Below are 27,753 nucleotides of genomic sequence, written 5' to 3' on the forward strand. Positions count from 1 at the left end.
AGACAAACCCCCATCCCGATGAGGAAATAGGAACCACACACTGCAAATATGAAGTTGGGTTTAACGTACCTGCTCCTGGAGAAGAGGGCTCAAAAACACTGGATGAGTCACTGTATGTATTTGATGCTTGCTCTGACAGCTTCTTTTTGGCACTACCATCGGAAGATTTGTGTGCTTTCTTCTTGTTTTTGATAAGAATCTTGCCCATCATCTCGTGTGGGCTTGGAAGAGGAACGCCTGACTCAAGCTAAAATATAAGAAGGAATGCTAAAACAACTTTTCATCCAAATTTGGTACAGGAGAAATGTCACAATCAAATATTTTATTAAACTCTATATTACTCAGTTATGAGTATGGATTTTTTTTCAGATGAAGTGTATAGGAGTTCCCAACCTCGGGTTCACAGACACCTTGCTTAATGGTATTGGTCCATGGCATAAAAATGGTTGGGAACCCCTGATTTAGTAATTATATAAATTCTTTTTTCACTTCACCTCACACTTTTTTTTGTTATGAACAACACAATGAAGCCTATAAAATATTAAAATGGTTGGTGAAAATGAAGCAGTAAGATTGCCAATTATTTCCTTCTCATCCAAGTCCCATCCCCCAATTTTCATTTTCACATTATTATACCTTCAAAGAGATGTTAATCACCAAAAAGGGTCACTGAGCTGAATAGTTAACTCTGATGCTGCTGTGTGTTTCCAGTGCTTTGTGTTTGTACTTTACAAAGATGAGCACATATGAGACAAATGAGAGGAAATCACATCCATAGACAGGAAAATAACTGGGCAATGAACAAAAGCTCCCTATACCCTTCACTTACTTTGTTGATAATGTCCTCCCAGAAAACAGTGTGCCCCTGCTTTGTGATGGTGTGCATTATAGAGTTTAGGATGTCAGATAGTGTTATGCAACACTGAGGAAGCACAGCTGACAGCCAGCTTCAGTACCAGCTCCTTTCAATCCTCAGACAGAAAGTTTGCTTTCTTTACACGATTGAGGAGGTGGAGCCATGTCTGAGGATTTAACTTTGATATCAGTGTTCGTTACAATGTTCTGCTGTCCATTCTTTTATCCATGAGGCAGAAAAGACACAGGGAAAATAAACTGTTACTTCGCCATCCTGCCTACATCGATTTAACAGACAGAATGGCTGTCTTTCCTTCACTAGCTTTGGTAATCGGGCGGAGGGCTATGTATCCAGAACACGCACACGGTTCATCTACTTGTGCATAGGGTGTGGATTCAAAGGGAAGCTGGATCTGTCTCCTATTGAGGCTGATATTACTTCATGGAAGGAGGTTGGGACAGAACCGAATTATTGAATGACCAGCACCTGGGTCATACCCTTCAGAGTTGGAAAGGAATTTCCTGGGTCTTCCTTCCCCATTGGAAAGGACCTTGATCAGGGTGAGGTTGAAATAGAACAGTCCTGTGTGCTGGACAATGTGGAGATTAAGGAAGAAGAAGTGTTGGATCTTCTTAAAGACATCAAGATTGATAAGCCCCCAGGGCCAGACGTGATATACTCTAGGTTGCTGTGGGAAGTGAGAGAAGGGATTGCTGGAGCAGTAGCTATGATCTCTGAATCCTCTTTGGCTGCAGGGAAGGTGCCGGAGGATTGGAGAATGGCAAATGTAGTTCCCTTGTTTAAAAAACTTAATAGGGAAAATCTTGGGAACTACAGACTGGTGAGTCTTACGTCGATGGTCTGCAAACTATTGGAAAGGATTCTTAAGAATAAGATCTACGAGCATTTGGAGAAGTACAGTCTACTCAAGGATAGTCAATATGGCTTTGTGAAGGGAGGGTCATGCCTCACTAGCCTAATTGAGTTTTTTGAAGAGGTAACAAAAGAAATTGACGAGGGTAGGGCGGTAGATGTGGTCTACATGGATTTTAGCAAGGCGTTTGACCAGGTCCCCCACAAGAGACTCAGCCAGAAAGTCATGAGGCATGGGATCAGTGGAACTTTGGCTGTTTGGATAAAAAATTGACTTCCAGGAAGAAAGCAGAGGGTAGTAGTGGAAGGAAAGTATTCTGCCTAGAGGTCAGTGACTCGTGGAGTGCCGCAAGGATCTGTCCTGGGACCCCTGCTCTTTGTGATTTTTATAAATGACCTGGATGAAGAGGTGGAAGAATAGGTAAGTTTGCGGATGACACGAAGATTGGAGGAGTTGTGGATGGAGCTGTAGGTTGTCGAAGGTTACAAGAGGATATAGACAGGATGCAGAGTTGGGCAGAAAAGTGGCAGATGGAGTTCAATCCGGATAAGTGTGAGGTGATGCATTTTGGAAGGACAAACCAGAAGGCTGAGTACAGGGCTAATGGTCGGTTACTTAAGAGTGTGGATGAACAGAGGGACCTTGGGGTTCAAATCCATACATCCCTCAAGGTCACTGCACAGGTTGATAGGATAGTTAAGAAGGCCTATGGGATGCTAGGCTTCATTAATAGGGAGATTGAGTTCAAGAGTAGAGAGGTCATGTTGCAACTCTACAAATCTCTGGTGAGACCACACTTAGAGTATTGCATTCAGTTCTGGTCACCTCATTATAGGAAGGATGTGGAAGCTATGGAGAGGGTGCAGAGGATATTTACCAGGATATTGCCTGGATTGGAAAACAAGTCTTATGAGGCAAGGTCAGCAGAGCTGGGACTTCTCCCTTTGGAGCGTACAAGGATGAGAGGGGACTACAAGATTATGAGAGCCATAGATAGGGTGGATAGCCAGTACCTGTTTCCCAGGGCACAAATAGCAAACACCAGAGGACATATGTACAAAGTTAAGGGAGGGAAGATTTAGGGGAGACATCATGGGTAAGTTTTTTTACACATTGAGGGTTGTGGGTGCCTGGAATGACTTGCCAGGGATGGTGGTGGAGGCTAAAACATGAGGGGTATTTAAGAGCCTCCTGGATGGGCACATGGATGAAAGAAAAATAGAGGGTTACAGGGTAGTGTGGATTTAGTACTTTCTTTTTTAGGAACATATGGGTTGGCACAACATCAAGGACCGAAGGGCCTGTACTATGCTGTAGTTTTCTAGTGTCTAGTGTCATCCTCCGATCACTTTGGCCTGGCCTATTACTTACTTCGCTTTGGAACTCCTAGGAAATCAGTGGCTTTTGGGTGGGTGGAAGAGTGTGGCTTTACTCATGGAATCACAATCACATGAAATAAACACGGAAAATGCTTGAAACACTCAGCATTTCAGGCAACATCTGTGGAAAGAGGAACATACTTAATGTTCAGAAGGATCTTTGACCTTACTCATTAACCCCGGTTCTCTTTCCTCAGACCTGCTAAATGTTCTCTGCATTTTCTGGTTTTGCTTCAGATTTGAAGCATCAGCAGGCAGTTTGATCTTTACAATTAGGAGGACAGGCTTGATTGCTGATAAAATTTGGTTGAAAATTCAAAGGAAAAATGGGCATGTGATGATGCAAGTGACATAAAAAGACACAAAGATGGGGACACAAAATTCAGAGTGTCCATAATATTAAGATTGGTGCAATATGTGCTTTAAAAGGTTACAGCAGATTCAATTTTTGACAGAGGCAAGCAGTTCATATTTGCGTCTAGGTTGGTTTAATGCCCTAATCCTAGATAAGGGCGTGTTCAGTAAGAGATGATGGACAGATTACTTTGGTAAATATAACATTAACAGAAGATTTTACACCACAAGTTTACCGTGTGAATCTGAGGAATCATGAGAGAAGCCTTTTCCCTTGACTTTGTAATGCAAATTGTAGTCTTTTAAGTGGTCAGCTACAAAGAAACACTTGCCTTTCATAAACTTTAATTACAGCGGAACAAAGTCATTGTCTCATATGTTGTTACGGAAAGATTAAACCTTCATTAATCCAAGAGTCAAAAAAGATGAAACAAAAAAGAATGAAAATCAATGATTTTATTAAGCACGTCATTAAAATGCAATGAAAAGGCATCATGTACCCACCGGATATTTTTCCAGGTCTTCTATTAGCAACGCATCTCCAAATATTGACCTGCAGTGCTCTGCCATTTTTCCCTGTTGTTTGGGACTAAAAGCACAGAAATACAAATTGTGATGAAGCAATACTAATCAGATCTGAAACATACATAACAAGTGCTCTCTTCTTTTTCAGTTTCTCCTCTTTTTGATGTTTTCAACGTCATCCAACTCTTGCAAACATAAGAAACCCTTAAGCCTCCTTATTGAGTTTTTTTCTCCCCATCTCAACAGTAAGGGAGGAAAGAAATTGACACAAGAAATTCTGCAGATGCTAGAATCTAGAGCAACACACACAAAGTGCTGAAGGAACTCAGCAGGTCAGGCAGCATCTATGGAAATGAATAAACAGTTGACATTTCGGGCTGAGTGACGATGTCTCAGGTTGAAACCCTATATTTGGACTGAGAATGCAGAGGTGTGAGATAGATGACCAGCATAAAGAGGGGAAGGGGGAGTGGCGAGAAAGGATTCTGAGCTGACTAGCAGACTGAAGAGGGGTGTGTCGGGCATGTGGCACCAGGTAGAGGAGGTACACAGGGGGTAGAGTTGGAAGCCTGTGGCAGGAGAATGATAGTTGGAAGCAGACAAAGAGGGGGAAAGAAAAAAACAACAGATGGAACAAAGTGGTGGAGCAGAGCGCGAAGATGGGAGAAAACTGCTGGAGGGAGATCAACAGGAACACAAAACACTACCAGAACCGGATTCCAATAAGTAAAGGTGAGAATGGGAACCATTAGAAGAGAATAACAGTTGTAACCAGATGGAGGATGGCTGGGAAAACTGTGAAGTGATGGAGCCAGCAGAGGGCGGGGTCAAAGATGGGTGACGGCGGGCTGGGGCTTGGGGACAAATGGGAGCATCAGAAGGAGAAGAAGGAGGCAAGGGGCTGGGAAAAGAGAAAATAGAAAAAGGTGTGGGAGTGTTCACCTTAAATTGGAAAACTCAATATTCATGCCAATGGGTTGCAGACTACACAGGTGGAATATAAGTTGTACTCCTCCAGTGTGGATTGGGTTTGACTCAGGCCTGTTTGCAGCTTTCTCAACCCAGCAACTGCAGTCTCCTGTGTCTCAGCAGTATATGAGCCAGTTGCTCACGGTTCAGTCTGAAAACTCAGAGGAGCGGGAAACGGTAAATACATCTTAGTACACCGTGTCTCCGCACAACAATACTCCAGCTATATATGCTTCAAGGCACTGTGAAGGTTCTATGTCACTTGCACATATGTCAAGAAATGCAAGTTGAAGATAAAATTGTATTGATTTATTTGCTTTTCTTTCATATAAATTCCATGAAAGTGAATTTTATTCCTTAGCTCAGATTTTTGGGTAGTAATTTATGAATTCTCTAAGGGAGCATTTTATTTAACCCAAACAGCATAAAGCAGGGGTTGCCTGCACTTACGAGTCAACATGGTTCTCAAAAGAAAGAATCACTGGATACGGGGATGTCTTGAAAGCACACTCAGCGATAGCTTCAATTACTTCCTACAAGACAAAGAAACAAATTTGTACATTTGCTGCAATCTGTGGAGATAATCTGATTCTCCATCCTACCTGCCAACTTTTCTCCACTCAATAGCTATAGTTGAGTGTCTGCAATATCTTACAAACTTTTTATAACCATTAATTACATCTTAAAATAAAAACAAAATCCTCTGGACTGGACACTTACAATCTGAATTCCTCACCAAATGATGCACATTGCTTTGAAAGCATGATAATTAATTGGTTTATCATTTCATATTTAGCCATAACTTCACACTAGATTTAAAAGTTTCAATATTCATGACTGAAAGTTGTGAAAGAAGAGAAGAAGCGCATTTCAAGTCAAAACTGAAGGAAAAAAACACAAAGCAGACTTTAAACTCATTCAATTAAGCCTGGCTGCATCAATATACAATGAAACATTCATCCATCTGACAGGGAAGTAGGAAAAACAAATTAAGTACATTCTGGACTTCCTCACTTGCAACTGTGAATTTGGTTCTCAAGAGAGCTGAGGTATCCTACACAAATTCTAAGGGCTTCACTGACAGGTTAATGAGATTTTTTTTTACATAATGCAGGACGTGATTTGGGTCTGGATTAGAGGAGGCAGATTCAATTGCAGAGACCTGGATAAGTACCTGAAAGGAAAAATTTACAGGAATATGGAAAGAGAGCAGCACTGGCTCAGACTGATCTGGTATACCGTGTTGGAGACAATGCAGCTGCATCTTCCATACACCCCCACCAACATCAAACTGTTTTTCAGATACTCCAATACAATAGTCTAGATCTTGTTATAATAATTGCCAGTACACTTGTAATTGTACATGGATAATCTAGTTTTCGGACTGTGAAGTCCTAGGAAACAATCCTTCAATGCTGCAATGAAATCAGCTGAAGATCAATGAGGATCAGTGCAAATGGTGCAATGAAACATGGTTTGTTCTCTGAAGGCAATAGACATATGACTGGGGTCTACTCTGTGCTTCAATGCTTGCAAGAAAATGGTTAACACTATGGTTAAAAGTGGGGAGATTAAAAATCCAAACTGATCTGAAGGTTTTATCTCACCAAAGTCCTGTAAATTACTTCCTTATACTTGTATTTCAACCTCCCCCCCCCCAAGTAATTAAAAGCCAGCACATAATTGGCCCTTTAAGAATGTTACATGTGTAAGTGAGATATTCTCTTATTTCTCTAAACATTGTGGAGCATTGATCCAGTTGGGTCAATCACATGGAACAAAATAATTTCCTCTTCCCAGATATCTTTGGTTGGGCAAGAAGAGTGAAAATGTACATAGAAATCCAAGCAATGATTCACTAAGGATCTATATGTCAATAGGAATTCTTTAAACTAATATTTAATATACCAATTTATGACTAATTAAACAAATTAGGGATAAAGATCAGGTGATGTGTTGTAGCTGCATGATATGGAAGGTGGTGGACCCCATTGTGGTTCCTGATCACCACACCTACAGCAAGTGTTAGTGGCTTGATGAACTCCAGACTCAGACGTGATGACCTCGAATCTGACGCATTAGGGAGGGGGGAGAGTTTCCCGGACACTGTTTCAGGAGGCAGTCACATCTTTTGGATTAACTATTTCAATTTCAGTCTATGGACAGGGACTGAGAGCTGCGAGTGAGGGAGGTAGAGGTTCAAAGAGCTGGAGGAGGCTCTGTCCCTGCGCTTGCACAACAGGCCTGAGATTGTTGCTCTGTGTGAGGACGAGAGGGTGGTCTATAGGAAGGGTGAGCAACCGAACCGTGGCACCATGGGGAAGCCATTCCAGAGAGGCGATGAGAAGACAAATGTATTGTAATTGAGGATCGTATAGTCAGGGGAATACACACAATTTTTTTTTGTCAGTAAGATCAAGTGTCCTGCAGGCTACACTGTCTACCTGGTGGCACTGAGGGAATTTAAGCAGCTGGGAACTAAATTAAACTGCAGAGCCAAAAAGGTAACAATGTTTAGACTGTTACCCGAGTCACGTGCAAATTAGCGCAGAGTGATTAAGATCAGAGAGTTAAACGTGTGGCTCAAAGACTGGTGTGGGAGAAGTGGGCTTGAATTTGTGGGACATTGGCACCAATATTGGGAAAGGAGACAGCTGTTCCAATGGGACATGCTCCACCTGAACCATAGTGGGACAAGGGTCCTGGCGAATCACATAACCAAGCCTGTAGATAGAGCTTCGAACTAAATAGTCTGGGGGTGGGTTCAACAGTATGGATAAAGTAAAAAGGAAGAAGAGTACAGGAGAGGTTACTGAAGGCTCCAGAAGAAAGATTAAGACATAAAGTTTATACAGAGTTAAGAATTTGATCAGTCAACATGGAGACAAAATTGAGAAGGGTAGTGAATACAGGATCGAAGGTGTTATATTTGAATGCATATTGTATTAGCTAGATGATTTTGTAATACAGTTAGAGACTGGCAGGCATGATGTTGTGGGCATCACTAAGTTATGGTTGAAAGAGGATCACAGCTGGGAGCTTAATATCCAAGAATACACATCATATCAAATGGATAGGCAGGTGGGCAGAGGGTTAGATTGGCAAAAAATTGAAATTAAAGCCTTAGAAAGAAGTGACATATGACCTGGAGTCCTTGTGGGTAGAGTTAGGAAACTGCAGGGCAGAAAAGGACCCTGATGAGAGATACATACAGGCCACCCGACAATAACCAGGGATACAAATCATAGCGGGAGATCGAAATAGCATGTAAAAAGATTAATGTTACAATGGACCTGGGGGAATCTCAATATAACAGATAGACTGGTTAAAGTCAGTTTGGTGCTGGATCCCAAGTGAATCAATGCCCACTATGGGAAAAGCAATTCTGATTAGGTTTTGTGTAATGAACCAGATTTGATTCAGGAGCTTTCGGTAAATGAACCCTTAGATGACAGTGATCATAATATGGTAGAATTCACCCTGCTGTTTGAGAAGGAGACATTAAGATCTGATGTATTAGTATTACAGTGGTGTAAGTGTAAATACACTTGAAAGATGAGCTGGCATGAAAGGTGAACTGGCTAAAGTTGACTAGAAGAGGACACTAGCAGGGATGGCAGTAGAATCAGAATCAAGTTTATTATCACCGGCATGTGCCATGAAATTTGCTAACGTAGCAGCAGCAGTTCAATGCAATACATGATAATATAGAAAGAAAAAAATAAGTAAATCAACTACAGTAAACAGATTAAAAGTAGTGCAAAAGCAGAAATAATATATCACAAAAAAGTGAGGCAGTGTTCATGGGTAATTCAGAAAATGCATGATCGGTTTATCCCAAAGAAGAAGCATTCGAGTGGGAGGATGAGTAACTGTGGCTGACAAGGAAAGAGAGGGCATACAATAGAGCAAAAATTAGTAGGAGACTAGAGGATTGGGAAGCTTTTAAACCAATAGATGGCAACTAAAAAAAAACAATAAGGCGAAAATACAAAATATGAAGCTGTTAGCTATTAAGATTAAAGAGGATACCAAAGATATTTTCAGATATATGGAATAAAAGGGAGATATGGACATTGGGCCACTGGAAAATTATGCTAGAGCGATAGTAATGGGAAATAAAGAAATGGCAGACAAACTAAATAAGTATTTTGTATCAGTCTTCAGCGTGGAAAGCAACAGCAATATGCCATAAATCCGAGAGTGTCGGGGGGCAGAAGTGAGTGCAGTTGCTATTACTAAAATTGCAAATTTCACTCCACTCTTTGAGATGGGAGGAAAACAAAAGACAGGCAATAACAGGTTGGTTAACCTGACTTCAGTGGTTGGCAAGTTGTTAAGTATTATTAAGCAATTAAGGATGAGGTTTCAGGGTACTTGGAGGCACACGTAACAAGTTAACAAAGGGAATTTCTAATCCACAGCATTTAACTTTTTTTACATTTACACTTATATTAACACTTGAGCAGTACTGGGCTCCAAGTCTAGGAAAGGATCTGCTGGCATTAGAGGGGGTCCGGAGATGGTTTACAAGAATGGTTCCAGGAATGAAAAGGTTAAAGTATGAAGAGCATCTGATACAGTAGCCCTGGGCCTGCACTCACTGGAATTTAGAAGAATGAGGGGGGGATCTCATTGAAACCTACCAAATATTGAAAGCCCAAGATAAAAAGGACAAAGAGGATGTTTCCAATAATGGGAGTGTCTAGGACCAGAGGGCATAGACTCAGAATAGAACAATATCCTTCAGAACAGAGACAAGGAGGACAGGCTGTGGTGAATCTGTGGAATTCATTGCCACATTCAGCTATGGAGGCCAAGTCATTGGTATATTTAAAGTGAAGGTTGATAGATTCTTGATTAGTAAGGGTGTCAATGGCTACGGGGAGAAGGCAGGAGAATACAGTTGGAAGGGATAATAAGTAAGCTATGATTGAATATTGGGGTAGACTTCATGGGCTGAATGGCCTCATTCTGTTTCTATGTCTTATGTTTTATAGTGTAATGTTCTACTCCAAAATTAGCTCAATTGCCAGCACTGTCAGTCAGAAGAATATCGGTTCAATCTCCACTCCAGTGACAAGGAAAAAATTCTGAGGGTGTACCACATGGACAGAGATACTGTCTTGTGCATATGACATTACAGCAACGGCCTGAGTTCTCCACTGAATGCAGAGGATCTAGCCACACTGACAAACATTTAGCTTTCAGGAGTGCACAAGCACTTTGCCTTGTTATTAAATTGTGGCTGTCAGCAGAATCTTGTGGGTTGCAATGTTGCCTATAATATTGCTCACACTTCAAAAGGAACTCCTTGCTATAATGTTTGTTGATACAAGCAGTGACAGGTGTTAATATTAACACAAATCTTCCTTTTAAAGGTTAAATGTCATGGATTAGAAATTCCCTTACATTAACTTGTTACACGAGCAGCCTACCTAGTTGTTCAGCTTCCCCCCAGCAAAGCTTGGAAGAGCCTGAGCCCCAGAATACTGTGAGCTTTGGAGTGTCTCACAAGTACATACAAAGGACTTCCCTTTGTCAGGAAAAACAAAGATGGCGAACTGTTATGGCAATAGCAGAAGAGTCAGATGTTATCAGAGGTTGGAGGTGGGGAGGGATAACAGTGTGAAGGGATGATATTGAGCGGCTTGCAACCAGGAGTTGGTTTACGGTTGCTCCAAGGTCCGATGCTGGCAGGTCCAAAGGCCAAATGCCAAAAAGGAACTGGATGCAGCAGGCAAATTGAAATCTGAATGGACATGATCCACAGTGATTTGGTCCTTTTTGCATTCAGAATTGGCTTGCCCATAGAAGATAGAGGGTAGTGGTCAGTAGGACTTATTCTGGTTGGAGGTCATGACTAGTGGTGTTCTGCAGAGATCCGTACAGGGATGGATATATATGAGTATATGACTGGGATGGAAATGTGAATGGTTGGGTTAGTAACTTTGTAGATGATACAAAGACTGGTGTCGTGGTTAGTGTAGAAGTCTGTAAAGGATACAGCTGATTTAGATCGGTTGTAAATATGGGTGGAGGAATAACAGATGGAGCTTAATGCAGTCAAGCGTGGAGTGCTGCATTTCAGGAGATCAAATGTAAAGGGACAGAACACTGTTAACGGCAAGATCCTTAACCGTGTTGATGCACGGAGGGATACTGGCATCCAAGTCCACCGCTCCATGAAAATGGCTGCACAGGTTGATAAGGCGGTAAGAACAGAGCAGGGCATGCTTGTTTTCATTTGTCGACAAATTGAGTTCGGGAGTCAGGAAGTTATACTGCAGATTTATAAAGCTTTGGTTAGGCTATATCTAAAATATTGCATTCATTTCTGGGTGCCCTATGATATGAAGGATGTGGAGGCTTTAGAAAGGGTGCAGAAATGGGGACACCTCTTTTTCCCTTATTAGGGAAAGAGAAAGCCTGTGGTACGTCGAATTACCGGGTGAACGAGTAGTCTTTGGGTTACTGCAAGTCTGTGTCTTTATTGATGCTTTGCTGCACGCATGAGTGCTCGGTGGAGGGCACTGATGCTTTTTTGCTGGTGGGGGGTGGGGGTATCATTGCCTTGCTCCTGTTGTGCGTGGAAGGGGAGGAACTGGGGGAGGGGACTTTGGGGTTCTAGCATTTAACTATCATTCATTCTTTGGGGCACTCTTCTGTTTTCATGGATGTTTGCAAAGGAAAAGAATTTCAGGAAATATATTGTATACATTTCTCTGACATTAAGTGTACCTACTGAACCTATTGAAAAAGTTTATCAGGATGTTGCCTTGATCAGAAGGCATGAGCAAAAAAGAGAGGTTGAACGAACCTGGGGTGTTTTCACTAGAGCAGCTGAGGAAACTGAGGGAAGACCTGATTAATGTTTATAAGATTATGAGATGCATAGATAGCATAGACAGCTGGTATATCCCACCCCACCCCTCCCCAGGGCTGACATGTCCAATGCTAAAAGTCAAAGATGAGAAGAGTTAAGGTCAAAGAAGATATTCAGGGCAAGTTGAGTTGCACAGGGAGCGGTGGGTGGGTGCCTGGAATGTGCCATTGGGGTGATAACGGAGGCTAATACGATAGAGGCATTTAAGCGGCTCCTAGATAGGCATGTGAACAGGCAGCGAATGAAGGGATATGGACCTTCTGTAGGCAGAAGGAATTATTTTAACTTGTCACAACATTGTGGGCTGAAGTGCCTGGCTCTGTGCTTTACGTACTGCTCCTTACCTTCAAGGAGATCAAATATCATGGTGAGACTCTAGATCAGCACTCCACCACTTTGAGCTGCTCAGAACCAGCCTCATGTTTCAGTTGCCCCACCCCAACACTATTTGTAGCAAATGCGTGTGCAACTTAATTTGGTAGAAATGCTGCCAAAGCAAGTATTACCCACAGTCTCTAGCTACTACTAATGTCCAGAAGCAATATAAAACCTCCATCAGGCTGACAGAATTAGTCTTCAGCTTTAATTTAATCACAAAGGGCCTGAAACTTTATATCCTACAGTAGAAGAATAAGGTGTAATCTAATTGAAACTTATTGAATCTAATTGAATGATGAAAGGCTTTGATAGAATGGATGTGGAGAGGATGTATCCTACGGTGGGGGAGTCTGAGACCAGAGGATACATCCTCAGAATAGAGGGGCATCCTTTTACAATGGAGATAAGGAGGTATTTCCTTAGCCAGAGAGTGGTGAATCTGTGGAATTCATTGTCACAGGCAGCTCTGGAGGCTAAGTCTTTATGTATATTTAAGGCAGAGGTTGATATATTCTTGATTAGTCAAGGCATGAAGGGATACAGGGGGAAAGCAGGAGACTGGGGCTGAGAGGAAAAGTAGATCAGCCCATGATGAAATGGCAGAGCAGGCTCGAGCCAATAGGCTGGTCCTGGACTTATTTCCTGGCATAACTTACATATTACTATTTAACTATTTATGGTTTTATTACTATTTATTATTTATGGTGCAACTGTAACGAAAACCAATTTCCCCCAGGATCAATAAATTATGACTACTACTATGGGCCAAATGGCCTAATCCTGCTCCTGTGTCTTTCTGGTGAATAATTTTGCTTCTCTTTGTATTACACTCTGGTACATTCTTGCCCAATCACTTAATGTATCCATATCCCTTTCTGCCTTCACTGGGTCCGCCTCACACTTTTCTCCCCTTTAATTTTCTGTTGATGGTAATTCATCAAATTACCACCTCACCTGTGGTAACAACACGGGCTTTTATTAGCTGTGCCCTAAGTGCTCATTGTTATATCTCAGTAGCTACATTATCAAAGTGAAAACATTTGGTATCTGTTAAGCAATCCTCAATTCAATGTAAAATAATTAACCGTGAGAGGGAAAGAGAAAACACAGACTGAAAGGAAACATAATTTAAAATGTTTGAAATAATAATCTGAATGAGTGTGATTCCATATTGTAAAAGTGAATTTCCTGGAGCAGTTGTTCTCCATTAATTCAAAATTACTTGAACTAAAAACCTAATCTTTTGTGAGTATTCAGGGGTCGTATGTTAAATCTCTCAACTAAGCCTCTGAAAGCACCTTCCACTGTCTATTTCTAACTGTAAATCTGTGGATGTTCGAACTTGCATACTGCAATGGTCAGCATTGATGACCACATTGCTATTTTTACTGTCTATTTTGGGCCACTGTGAATTTAAGTGTAGCGTCTGTGAAATCACAGGTTTAACCTACAGCCATTGTTAGTAGTCAGTCAAAATTGCAGGTCAAATCACTGGAGTGCTTGCACAAAAGTTTCCATTGACATGCATTATTAAAAACTCATTATTAATATTGTTGACATCTGCCTTTTTAATAAGACATATTGCTCTCTAATTATATTTTTAGATATTAGGAGTGTAGGCTTTGTGCATGAAACATGACAGTGAAGTAAAAGATATGTCATGATCTAAAATGAATGGCAGCTCAAGAATAAGTTGCCAAATGACCCAGCACTGCCTCATTTTCTTATCTTCTTCCCTGTTGTGCTGGGTACTTTGATTGCTATTTATATTGGGTGAATAGATATTCAGTGGTCACTTAATTCAGCCACCAAATTCTCAGTTCACAATGCCCTCAAAGTGATTACTTTTTTGCCACTTTTCCTCATGTGAGCCAGTTTGAGTAGGTACATGGATGGCAGGGCTATGGTCCCGGTGCAGGTCGATGGGAGTAGGCAGTTTAAATGGTTCAGTATGGACAAGAAGGGCTGAAGGGTCTATTTCTGTGCTGTACTTTTCTATAACTCTATATTTCTAAATTCTGAGACGAAGTTGTATCAAAGAAAATAATTAAGGTCTTCACAATTAAAATCATGCACCAAGTTTTCTCTTGACTTTTTGAATGTCCAACAACTAAAAACCAGTAACTTAGCAGCCTGTACTGGAATTGTGTATTCCAAACATGTACAACATATTTAATTAGCTGGGTTGCTGTGTGCAAGTACTGTATATCCCTATAATGAATTAAGTCCTGTCTGTAGCTCCCTTTACATCCATAGAACAAAAAGGCTCTCCTGTAATGAGCAGGTTTTTCATGCCACATGGATACATTCAACACATCAAGGGTAACTTTGCAAAATAAACGAAAGAAAATCACCTTGAATAATATTTCAGTTGTCATTGTAAATCCGTGAGTGATGACTGGCTCTTCTTCAGCTGAACGCCCCTTCCAGCAGTCCAGCTCGACGCACCGGCATCCTGCCAAGAGGACCTGGCGGTACATTTCAACGGAAGAGTTCCCAGCCAGCTGTCCGGCTGTGATAACACAACACAAAGTAAAAAGTAACTGCATTACAGTAACACATTGATGAGAAAGCCTGTATGGAGTTTGATATCACTTCCAGCCACAAACAGTGCACAGCAGACATTTAATTTATAATTTCAGAGAGAGAGAGAGAAGAAGCAATAAAAATCATTACAATTAACAACACAGCTTTTGATGCTTTGAAATTACCCTATTAAAGTTTTGCGATCATCATGGAATTCAATATTATAAAGAAGTATGACATTTCAAAAGGAAATCTGGTGGACGTATTCATGATGTTAACTTATTCCAAACCGCTGGAAGCAAAATATCATTGGTCAGGCATCTGCCACATTCCACAACGTACTAACATTATCAGAAAGTGTTTTCTCCAGCAATAAGTTCATTGGGGGTGCCTCAGTAGGGATAATTCTTAATAGCATTCCATTATTGGAGGCATCATTGTGGTCATGGTGAGCCAAGGACCTTGTAATAAGACGTGTGGAAGTCCACCTAATGTGTGATTTTGCTGAAGGCGCACCTCCCCAATCTTTTCTCCCACTAAAATTCACTTATTTTCCTCTCTTTCCCAGTCTTCGACCCTAAACGCCATCTGTTTCACCTTCCACAGATAATGCCTGACCTGTTGATTATTTTAAGGCATTTTCTGTTTTTGATGCTGAGTTTCAATCAGGAGACTGGTGATAAAAAGTTTAAAGTACTGGACCAATATTCTAGAAGTCTGAACTAAATATCTAGCAACACAAATTCAATGAATACCATAAAATTCCCACCTGTTTCATACTAGTACATACTTTTCCTATTTACAGATTTTTCTGCAAATTGCATCAAGAACAACTAGGCATCAACTGTGGGGGACCTTTTGCTGATTTTAATATTTAACAGCTGGCAGTATTTCTCGGATAAGAAGCAGTCAGCCAATGGTTGAAGATGTGCCCACAATCTCTCTGTTTTCCTCTATTCTGTGCTATTGCAATGAATGTGCAATTGTTCGGAAAGACCCCCTGATGAAATATTTACATCTGATGTGAAGAAACTTTGAGCAAAATGTGCAGTGACAATTTCTTACACAAACAACAGGAATTCTGCAGATGCTGGAAATTCAAGCAACACACATAACGGCTGCTGGTAAACGCAGCAGGCCAGGCAGCATCATTTCTTACCTGTGAGGTAGGTATTGTGTGAGGAGTTGATGAAATAGTGGGACAAAGGTTGAGTCATATCTTCACTCAGATCTAATTTCTCAAGTGGAATCACTCCATTCTCATCACCACTCAAATACTTCTTGAAGCCATCAATTGAAATCTGACCTGATAACAGACAAAGGAAAAAAATAAGTAAGTTCAATTTGCAAATAAAATCATATCAAAATGCACATTTTAATAAATGATTATGGAATTAGTCCTAGTTGGAGCAGATTAAGCCAATTACCTAGATATATTGAAATGTAGACAACATTACCCAGCTGGAAGGAAGGTAATTGGAGAAAGGGCTGAGGGTCAGGATTATTGACCACTTGGAACAACAGGGTTTAATTGGTTACAGCCAACACAGCTTTGTGAATGGCAAATCCTATTTGAACAATCTGAATGAATTTTTTTGAGTGTATTCAATGAGGGCAGAGTAGTATTTGAGGTTTACATGGATTCAGTCAGCTCTTTGACAGCGTCTCACATGGGGAACTGGTCCAAAAGGTTTGGTCCTCTGGGATCTAGAGCAAGTTAGCTAATGGGAAGACAGAGGATAATGGTATAATGGTAGAAGAAACACAAGAGACTGCAGATCCTGGAATGTGGAGCCACAAATGACCTGCTGGAGGAATTCAGCAGCGTCTGTGGGAGGTGATGGCTGAGAGTTGCTATTATTAGTGGTATTCCTCAGAACAGAGCAAGAACCTTTGCTGTTTGTGATATATATGAGAATGATTTGGATGTTGATGTAGGAGGCATGATCAGTTTGTTTGCAGGTAACACTAAGATTAGCAGAGTTCTGGATAACGTAGAGGGGAGCCTCAAGGTATTGAGCGATAGTGACATGTTGGTAAAATGGGCTGATAAGTAGCAGATCGAGATCCCTGAAGGTGGTGGCACAAGTGGATAATGTGGTTAAGAAGGTATATTGATGGACTTCTGGAAACTTATCCCAACATGGATTTAGGGAAGTGGGGAGAGATTTAAAGGGGATATGAGGGAGACCACTTCCACCTAGAGATTGATAAGCACCCAGAATCCACTGTCTGAGAGAGTGATGGAAGTAGGGTCACTGACAGTATTTAAGAAGGCTCTCGATGAGCACTTGAATCTCATAGATTTGTAGCGTATTAAATAACTGCTGGACGGTGGGATTAATGCGGGTGCCCAGTGGTGGCAGTGATATGCATGCTCTCTGTCTTTATAACTCTATGGAACAGCCTCTTCTGAAAATCTGGTTTCCATTTTTCCTGGGTTGAATTCACAGAATAAACTTTTGTTACAAAATGCTTCTCATTCAATGTGAATGTAATTGGATGTGGTCTCTTTAATTTGAGCTCCAGTTCCCTCCTAAATTCTCCTCCTCTCTATTCACAAGTTGCTCCCTAGAACTACCTTTCCAATGGACCCTTGAAGCATAGAGCTCCAAGTGTGCTCTGTCAACTTTTGTTTGGTTATACCTCTGTGAAGCTCTTTTGAGATGTTTCCCTCCAATTTAAGTAACTTTATAAATGCAGGTGGATTTGGTTTGCAGAAAAGCTGTCAACAAAGCTAAAGGACATAATCTGGGCATTGGGTTAATATTCAGTCATGGGTCAATTGTTCCATTCGATCACCAATACTGCTGGCAGAAAATCTGAGTGATTCTAATGACATATTGTGTTGCCCCTGTTACTGAATATTATCAAACTCACTGCTGGGAGTTTCTTCTTTCCTAAAGGGGAGTGTGTTTGTTTTATCAGTGGTATCCTGAGCCTTGATTTCTGGAGGAGCCGGAATCAGCCAGGGAACAGGGTCACCCTCAGTCAATGGTGTGGAGATTCATATTGAGTGAGTCAGATCTCTTCTGAGGTCTTGATCACTACAGATGGCTCAGCAGGCATGGAAAGATATTACTGAGCCATTCAGTGTCAGCAATATGAGAACATAAGAAATAGGAGCAGGAATAGGCCATCTGGCCTGTCGAGCCTGCTCCACCATTCAATAAGATCTTGGCTGACCTGGCCATTGGCTCATCTGTATTGACCTGTCTTTTCCCCATAACCCTTGATTCCCCTACTATGCAAAAATGTATCCAACCTTGTTTTAAATATATTTACTGAGGTAGCCTTCACTACTTTATTGAGCAGAGAATTCCACAGATTCACCACTTTCTGGATACAGCAGTTCCTCCTCATCTTTGTCCTAAATCTACTCCCCCAAATCTTGAGGCTATGTCCCCTAGTGGTAGTCTCACCTACCAGTGGAAACAACTTCCCTGCCTCTATCTTATCTATCCTTTTCATAATTTTGTATTAGGAAAGTCTGTGGTGGCCAGTGCTATCATGTTTGCTGTTGTGTGCTGGGCAGCAGGCTGAGGGTAGCAGACACCAATAGAATCAACAAACTCATTCGTAAGGCCAGTGACGTTGTGGGGATGGAACTGGACCCACTCACGGTGGTGTCTGAAAAGAGGATGCTGTCTAAGTTGCATGCCATCTTGGTCAATGTCTCTCATCCACTACATAATGTACTGGGTGGGCACAGGAGTACATTCAGCCAGAGACTCATTCCACCGAGATGCAGCACAGAGTGCCATAGGAAGTCATTCCTGCCTGTGGCCATCAAACTTTACAACTCCTCCCTTGGAGGTTCAGACACCCTGAGCCAATAGGCTGGTCCTGGACGTATTTCATAATTTAATTTATATATTACTGTTTAACTATTTATTACTATTTTCTATTACTATTTATTATTTCTATGACTATTACTATTTACTAATAGTAATATTACTATTACTATTTCTATTACTATTTATTATTTATGGTGCAACTGTAACAAAAACCAATTTCCCCCGGGATCAATAAAGTATGACTATGACTATGTATGTTTCTAATCATTCTATATCATTCCTAAGAGCTGGATACAGTGGTGGAGAAAAGTTTGACTGAATATCGACCACACTAGCCACTTGGGACAGCTTTCTGTCCTTCAGTCTCGCTGGAGGCTTCCAACAAATCAAAAAAACCACCACACTGCATTTATAAAGTCCACTTAATTGGAGGGAGACACCCAAAAGGGCTTCACAGAAATATAATTGAATAAAAGGTGACACAGGGCTCATTTGGAGCTCCGTCAGAAAGGTAGTTCCAGAGAGCGTTTTGAAGAGAGAGCGATAACTTTATCTAGGCCCGTCATTGGTCTCATCAGCTGAATTACCACCCTCTGACACTATCAGATTGTAACTGAAAGTGGGTTGTCAGCACTGCTCACACTAACCATTGGAAACACTGGCTGAGGCAATGCTGGACATCTGGCATTTCTAATGCCAGCTTTCAGAAGTGACAATCTTTGGAAGAGGGAGGGCAAGTTGACACAGAAGAAAGGAAACACTTCAAAGGACATGTGAGAGAAAACTTTTTTCCACAGAGAGTGATGGGTGCCTGGACTGTGCTGCCAGGTGGTGGTGGAAGCAGATACAATAGAGATGTTTAACAGGCATGTGAGTGTGCAGAGAAGGGAGGAATATGGACCTTGTGTAGGCAGAAGGGATTACTTTGGTTAGGCATTTAATTACTAGTTTAATTAGTTTGGCACAACAACGTGGGCTGAAGGCCGTGTTCCTGCGCTTTACTCCACTGAGGACTTAGATGTAAAGGTGGAATATCGGGAGGGGCATCCTCCACCAAAATTGGGAAGTCATCCAGCTATCAACAGGGGTAGATTGGAAAAGAAAGTGAATGCCTCATGTTTCATTCTTAGTCACGGCCACTAGAATAGTACAAGTTGAAAGATCTCACTGGAGTTGTCAAGGTTCCCTTAACTTCACAGCTCCAGCATCATTACGTACATCCCTCTGCAATAAGCCGATTCTATTCCAGCTGTCACTTCAGCAAAATTTGCACTCACCCCCACAGTCTGTTGTCAGACAGAGCGACCTTGGGGTAAGGTACATAGTTCCCTGAAAGTGTCAACACAGCTAGATAAGTTAATAAAGAGGACATCTGACAGACTTGTCTTCATCAGGCAGGAAAGAGTGCAGGAGTTGGGACACCATATGCAAATACAGAAGTTACTACTGGGCTGACTCTCAAAATGACTGTGTATTGCTCTGGTTGCCCAGATATACAAAGGACGTCAGTAAATTAGAAATTGTACAGAAAAGTTTCACGACAATGTTACTGGGACTGGAGGGCTTGAGGCATAAGGAGAGGCCAGACAGGCTGGAACTTCTTTCCCAGAGCTTAGCAGGCCAAGCAGGGGCATATAAAACCATGAAGAGCATAGCTTGATGGTAACAGTATTTTTCCCAGGGTAGGGAAGTCTAAAAATGGAAGTATGCAGATTTAAGATGAGAGAGGGGAAATTTAAAACAGAAACAAGGGTAAGTATTTTTTTAACAGAGGGTGATGGGTATATATAACGACCAGCCAAAGGTAGATACCATTATAATGTTTAAAATGCATTTAAACAAGTACATGATATGGGCCAAATTCAGGGAAATGGAACTAGCTTAGATGAACATCTTGGTTAGTGTGATCGAGTTGGGCTGAAAGGTTGGTTTTTATGCTGTGTAACTCTATGATTCTGTTTTACACACTGTGGTCCAAAGGATGAGCACATCCTCACAAGACAGTCACTCAACACATTCCCTCCATTATTCCAGGAGGAAATCACAGTGGTCCACCAGGACGAGCACAGTCTCTAGAGACCTCGCGAGACAGTCACCCAAAATATTCTCTCCCTTGTTCCAGGAGGAAATCACGGCGGTCCACCAGGACGAGCACATTCTTTACAGACCTTGCGAGACAGTCATCCAACTCATTGTCTTCCTTATTCCAGGAGGAAGTCGTGCCTAGTTCCGGGCTGGAAAGCTGCTCGTGGATTGGATGACGAGCAGTGACAGGAATTGTTAGTAATGGATGGAAGGGAATGACACGGAGGTGTGATGGGTCACGATAAAGGAAGACAACTTGGTAATATACAACGCAGCTGAAAAATCAGATGCTGCTGAGGGATTTTGTGTATACAGGCAGTCTGAGCTGGGGGTATCAACCACACTTCAGCTCTACAGTACCAGCTAAACTTACATGAGAACAAAGTTCCAGAAAAGAATGGTACAGAAGCTGATGCACAGTTCACTCATAAAATACAGCGTAAACTCAATTATCCATCCCGTAGGCAATTACTTAATTTCTTGTTTACTGCAAGAACACTCCTGAATTCTGCAAAACAGGTAGAAAATGGAACTTCCCACACAGATTTCCTTGCCGGAGAGCTCAGCTACTGACAGGGTTGATAAATGTTATGCTACTGATTCTAAGTGGGAGTACAGGAAAGAAAACAAAGTGCAGCACTAAGAGCTACGGCATTCTGAGGAGTGCTGGAGAGGTAGCTGGTTAAAGGGCAGTACACGTGGGGTAGAAATTAGAATGCGTGCAAGGGAGGGGAGAGCAGATACATTCCCTGACTGTTGAAACACAGGGTTGATGTCAAACAAGGAGCCCAACGGGGTTGACAAAATGGGCCACAATTACCAGCCCTGGGGTAAGTGAGGTCAACATCCTGGGATGAGAGAAGAGGAATGAAGATGAACTTGGGGAGCAGGTGATTTCAGAGGCTGCAGTAGTGACAGCGGTATCCATCGCAGACCAGGACACTAGTGACTAAACACTAAGGCCAATTTTACACTCAGCCTTTTGGTTGCAAATCAAAATTGGGTTTCACTGAGTCAACTGGTGATAGCCTCAGACCTTCTGTTGGGAAACAATTCACGCCTTCGCAGGGGCTTCAAACAAATGCACTTCTAGCACGTACGGATAACCTGGCCTGGTTTCCAAGTCCAATGGCTTTCCTTCCCAATATGGCAGGCAGCCCGTTTTGACTAGAAGTTTATAAATGCTTCCTGCTTGACATATCAAGGCAGAATAGAACTGAACATTATGACATAAGATTCTGAGCAGTGCCTCAGGAGAGACTGATCAGTTGATTACACAGTCAATTAATCGATTGGTTTAACTGCTGATGAATGCTATGGAGCAGTAAATTACATGGGACCCTAGGGTTGGTCAAATATAGTGCATGTTTGGATAACCATTTGAATTTCACAATCATACTCTGCATGGCTAGGAATCAAAATGATCTTTTAAGTCTTGTTGATGGCCATAAGATCTGTTGTTGGGTCCACAACATTGCAAACAATGCAAAAACTTAGAAGAAGTTTGCTGTGAGCACCTTTCAGATATTATCAACAGATAGTCAAATGCCTTCATAAAATGACTCCTGTGAAAAAGAAATGGCTGTCAAAACAAGTGAGAAATAGCATTACTCCGATCGAAGGATGAGTACTTACATTCAATCCTCAGGAATAAAATAGATATACAAATAATCAGCCTGTCTGATTTACTCATTAAATCTAACTGAAATTAACTTATCATTTTGAGCATCCAGGAAGATTCATTTATACAGTAACTTTCACCACCTCAATTTGTTCCAATATACTTTACAGTTGAGTATTTTTTTCAGAATAGATTTAATTGAGAAATGCACAAACTAATTTACACACAGAGACAGAAATAAAATAATGATCAGGCAATCTTTTTAAAGTGCTGGTTGAAAGATATGGCAATGGCACCAAGAAGGGGAATTTCTTTTCTCCCAAGAAGGACCGAGTAGTCCTTTATGCCCACCCGACGATGAGATGGTGCAGAAAGTTGTTCTAAGCTGGCGGCAGAATAACCAAGGAGCTGAACATCAACACAAGAAAGTCTGTAGATGCTGCAAGTCCAAAGCAACACAAACAAAATGCTGGAGGAGCTCAGCAGGTCAGGCAGAACCTATGGAAATGAATAGGTGGCTGGCATTTCGGGCCAAGACCCTTCTTCAGGACTGAGAAGGAAGGGGGAAGATGTCAGAATAAAAAGGTGGGAGGAGGGGAAAGAGGCTAGCTAGAAGGAGATAGATGATAGGTGGGTTGTAAAGGTCAAGGGCTGGAGAAGAAGGTATTTGACAGGAGGAGAGAGTGAACCATAGGAGAAGTTGAAGGAGGAGGGAACCCAGGGGGAAATAATAAGCAGGTGAGAAGATGTAAACGGTCAGAGTGGGGAACAGAGGAAAGAGGGGGAGGAGATTTGTTTACCGGAAGGAGAAATCAATATTCATGCCATCAAGTTGGAAGCAACCCAGACAGAATAGAAAGTGTTACTTCTCCGCCCTGAGGGTGGCCTCATCTTGGCGGAAGAGAAGGCCATAGACCAATAGGTCGGAATGGGAATAGGAATGGGAATTAAAATGTTTGGCTACCGGGAAATTCTGCTTGTGGCGGATGGTGTGGAGATGCTCGACAGACCCTTGAGGAGTTAAACAGACCCTTTGCCATTTCACCCTTTGTCAGTTCACTGGCTACATGACGTTATGTCAAAGAGCTATCAGATAAACAATCCAACAGACTATAAATCACCTGACAAATCTATTAACACTGAAAAGATATTTTAGCTGCCACAAAGACAAACTGCATATCAACTGTAATTACCGATGTTACTTGTCTTCTTTGGAATAAAACAGGAAGAAAAAAGAATCACAACATAGAAATAGATTCATCCAGCAAAAGTTAGAATACTGAACTATAACCTTAAAAGGATGATTTGCATTTTGATAATACCTCCAGTGGCCTCAGAAATACTTTAAAGGCACATTTGAAATACAGGGACTCTTGTAATACTGTAAACCAATCTTATCAAGTTACCACAAACAAACATAGACAGTCTGTACAGTCTGCTTTTGTAAAGCTGATAAATCCATGCCAGGACCTAATACTTTGGTCATCTGAAAACTGGTGCTATCAGATCTCTTACAGCCATGTGAGAAGGTAGATGGAGCCCGAGTTTAATGAATTATCTGAAAGACAGAATCTACCACAGGGTAACATTCATTCAGTGTCACACTCTCAAATATCTGCCTAATTTTTTGTGCAGTGGGACTTGAAGCCATAACCTTCTGATTCAGAGTTAAAATTGTTACTCTCTAAGTCATGCTGGTGCTCTAATAAGAAATTATCATAATCAATATTATTATTTCCTTTGGTTAGAATGAGGAAATGGACAAGACAAAGCCTGAACACCTACTGTATGCTTGGCATTGAATGAATAGTATTACCCTTGCCAAGACATCTTGGAACAGCACCAGCTGAATGAGGACCCTGGGCATGTCACTGGATATGTTTTAGTGAGTGCTTCATGCATCGAAACCCATTCACTGTCTATAAAGCACATGTTGATAGAGTGATGAAATACTTTCCACTTGTCTGGATTAGTGCAGCCCGCTCAGCATTATATGATGTAGTTTGAAAAAGGCTGCTTGTAAGAGGTACACACTGCAGACATCCTGTGTACAATCAGCCAAATGCTTCACACAGTTATTCACTCAGGTTGTACCAAAGGCACCTCTCAAACCCACACCTTTTTCCACCAGCAAGGAGAAAAGAGACAGGTGCAATGGAAAGGCCACCACCTGCAGGTTGCTTCCACCATCTTCCTGACCACAAAATACATCATGACATCTTTACTGCTGTTGAATCTAAATCTTAGAACGTTATTCTCAACAACATATTTGAAGCAGCTTCACAGCAGGACTATACTGCCATTGCCAATATTAAAATAAAGTAACTAAAATAATTGGGCCCAGAACACATGCACTCTTACAAGCATTCTTTTTTATTTTACTCGTGCACAAGGGGAACAGCATGGGCCCTTGTCGCCCACACTGTTCTGAAGTCTGAACAGAAAACTGCTATTTTTATACAGAATTTGCTTATCAGTTATGGTTATTGATCATTGTATTTTGTATATATTTGAATTCCTTACTTGCAAGATCAGTCGCCACTTATAATAGAGGTGTCAAAGTCAATCAAAACTTCAAGTGGACAGCCAATGATATTTCAAAGTTAGTAAAGACAACAGCGCCTTGGTTGTTGGGTATATTTCACATCCTCCCATTATTCTTATGTCGTCTGTCTCCAGCACCCCTATTGTGTAAGAGGATCCTATGTTTCAGGAAGATCCTTCTGGAAAAGTCTCACTATGAAGGCCTCGCTCATCTGGTTTGAGTGCACATTGCCACAGTGAACCCAGCCTGTCATGTCTGTAGTAAGCAGAAGTGTCTGCAGCAGTTTCACTTGACTACAACTGCCCAGGTTATCCTCACCTTACCACAACTGCCACAATATGATTGCAAAACTGACTTACCTGCACCTCTCTGGGGGCAATAATGGACGAGGAATAAATATTGTCCTCGTCAACAAAACTAATAACCCGCAAAATGAAAAAATCGGAACCAGCTCATTGTGTTTAAATGTCTCCAAGAGGAGTTGACCTGATACCATTGAAGTATTTGAGCAGGGCCCCAAGTGACCCTGACTTTGAGCATTACCATTTTGTTGGTTAAGGTTTAGGATAGGGACGAAATTAAATTAAACAAAAATACCTGGCAAAAGAATTGGTAAAAGCAAGGTTATGTAGACACCTCCAAAAATTGTAATTGGGGAAAATAGCTAAGTAAAATAGAGTGTTTCCAGTTAAATAAGACTGCATATTATCATTACACCCGTCTTAAGCTGTCAACATACAAATCCTCCCCAGGTTTTAAAGGCTTGACTTATGGTTAGCTCATATAGAAGAACGAGCAGGAGGTTTGCAGGATGGGTTTGCCAGCTGCTGAGAGGCTGCAGGCATCTTGCACTGGGTGGGACCAGAAGCGGGGAATTTCCGCCTGCCACTTGTCACTTCGCCTCATCTGAACTGCCATCACTGGGGAGGGGGAGAGATGGGCTGGGTCGAGCTGAGATCACTGAACAGACTCACTTGCTCACACACTGAGCCAGCGAGGCGGGCTGGCAGCGGCTTTACCCATGCCTGCTCACTCTGTCCCTGTTACTCTCTGCTACACACTGTTATTCGTAGGAACTGAAGCATGGTAGCCTGGGGAGAACCTGTGCAAGCTGGGGAAAGAGTAACACTGTCAGAAGCAATATCTATTTGAAAAGCACAGCAGTTATGAGTCAAGATCACTTTTGCCCCTCAGTTTGAATGAGACTACAACCAGAGGTCATAGCTTCAAAGAGAAAGGAGAAATATTTAAGGGGAATCTGAGGGGGAACGTCTTCACTCATAGGATGGTGAGAGTGTGGAACGAGCTGCCAGTGGAAGTGGCACATGTGGGTTCAATTATCATATTGAAACAAAGTACATGGATGAGAGAGGTATGGAGGACTATAGTATGGGTGCAGGTAAATGGGACTAGAGAGAAGACCAGGTCAGCACGGACTTGATGGGCCAAAGGCCTGTTTCTGTGCTGTGGCATCCTATGAATCTTGTACATATTTACTGCTAATTAAATTTATCCTTCCAAAGAGATTTAGGTTTGAAAAATTAGCCTTTCAACTACCAAAGAAACAAAAGTTCAATTTGAATTCCTTGCCTTCTTCAGAAAACCAAGGGCCGATTAACTCAGGTCAGTGAGGACTTATTTTGTCACAGAGACTTCTGAGATGATTAATAACTAAAAGTACATTCAAAAGTCACTGCAAAACAACCCACAGCTAGTTGAACAATGCAAGGAGAAAAGTGTCAAACTGGGAAAAGGATAAAAGAAAGAAACAAAAAAAAAACAAAAATCTGGAAGTTGATGCACCAAAGCACTACACTGGCCTGGAATACAGCAGAGATTAGTACAAGCAGTCATTTACCCAGTCAACTGAATAAAATCCAGAAAGAGTGGATGTGAAGAGGATGTTTCCTATTATGGAAGAGTCTAGGACCAGAGGGCACAGTCCCAGATTAGAAGAACGTCCCTTTAAAACAGAGATAATGAGGAATTCTTTAGCCAGAGGGTGGTGAATCTGTGGAATTTATTGCCACAATTATCTGTGGAGGCCATGTCCCTGGGTATATTTAAAACACAGATTGATAGGTTCTTGATTAGCAAGAGCATCAAAAGTTATGGGGAGAGCGCAAGAAATTGGGGTTGAGAAGGATAATAAATCGGCCAGGATGGAATGGCAAAGCAGTCTCGATGAGTCTAATTCTGCTTCTATGACTTATGTATAACCTGTTTAATATTGACTCGGTCGATATCAATTTTAGAGTTTCCAGTAATCATAAAATAACCTCAGATGCATAGTTAACCACGAAGAGGCATGAAATTAGTAACCTCACCATGGAATACCATGGTGGAAGATTCCTTCTTTCCAAGGGATAAATTGAACCCTTTTAAGCTAGTTCAGCTCGTGTGTCTTTCAAAGGAAACTGCAGGATCTTTATGCTGTTCATATTTGAATTCCAATGTATTTAACAGTGTTCATGCCTGTACTAGATGATAAATCTAATTTCCCCCAATGCAAATTTTCCTTTGATTGATACCTACAAAGTCTCACCAAAAATGAAAATGCTAAATAAAAACAATTTGTTCATCACCACCACTGTTAAAATTTAACTGTAGTTTCTTTTTATTAAGTGGTTTTTAAATAGAATACAAATTGGATCCATTTCCCCACAGTTTTCAAGCAATTTTACTAGACGTAGATCATGCCAGCACCCATTAAATGATACCTGTCAGGAATGTGATCTGGAGACTGATGTGCATTAGTAACCTTTGTGTGACTGAGGTCTCCCTAAGTGTTTTGTACACCAGATGATGTTGCTGGGCACACTCTGTATGAGATTCCTTGACTGCCAAATTGGGAGTTTCTTGATCTTTGTCCTCCATTAGATATCCACTCTTGCCACTCTTCTACTGAATAAACCTTTGGTATCCTCTTTTATATATTGCCCAGCTTACCTTCAGATT

The 27,753-nt window shown here is 41.5% G+C and overlaps 1 protein-coding gene across 4 annotated transcripts in view; it reads right to left on the reverse strand.

Moving 5' to 3' along the window:
• Nucleotides 1–27,753, reverse strand: part of plcb1 (phospholipase C beta 1) — a 954,845-nt gene that overhangs the window by 180,628 nt on the left and 746,464 nt on the right. For all 4 annotated transcript variants that reach the window (XM_072265525.1, XM_072265524.1, XM_072265527.1 and 1 more), the window contains 5 exons: nucleotides 15,907–16,053; nucleotides 14,576–14,733; nucleotides 5,408–5,490; nucleotides 3,968–4,052; nucleotides 70–247 (listed from right to left, as the gene is read on the reverse strand). In XM_072265525.1, the coding sequence (XP_072121626.1) occupies nucleotides 70–247; nucleotides 3,968–4,052; nucleotides 5,408–5,490; nucleotides 14,576–14,733; nucleotides 15,907–16,053 (651 nt within the window). The remainder of the gene's footprint in view (nucleotides 1–69; nucleotides 248–3,967; nucleotides 4,053–5,407; nucleotides 5,491–14,575; nucleotides 14,734–15,906; nucleotides 16,054–27,753) is intronic.

This window comes from Mobula birostris, chromosome 8 (genome assembly GCF_030028105.1).
Source record: "Mobula birostris isolate sMobBir1 chromosome 8, sMobBir1.hap1, whole genome shotgun sequence".
Classification (NCBI taxonomy): domain Eukaryota; kingdom Metazoa; phylum Chordata; class Chondrichthyes; order Myliobatiformes; family Myliobatidae; genus Mobula; species Mobula birostris.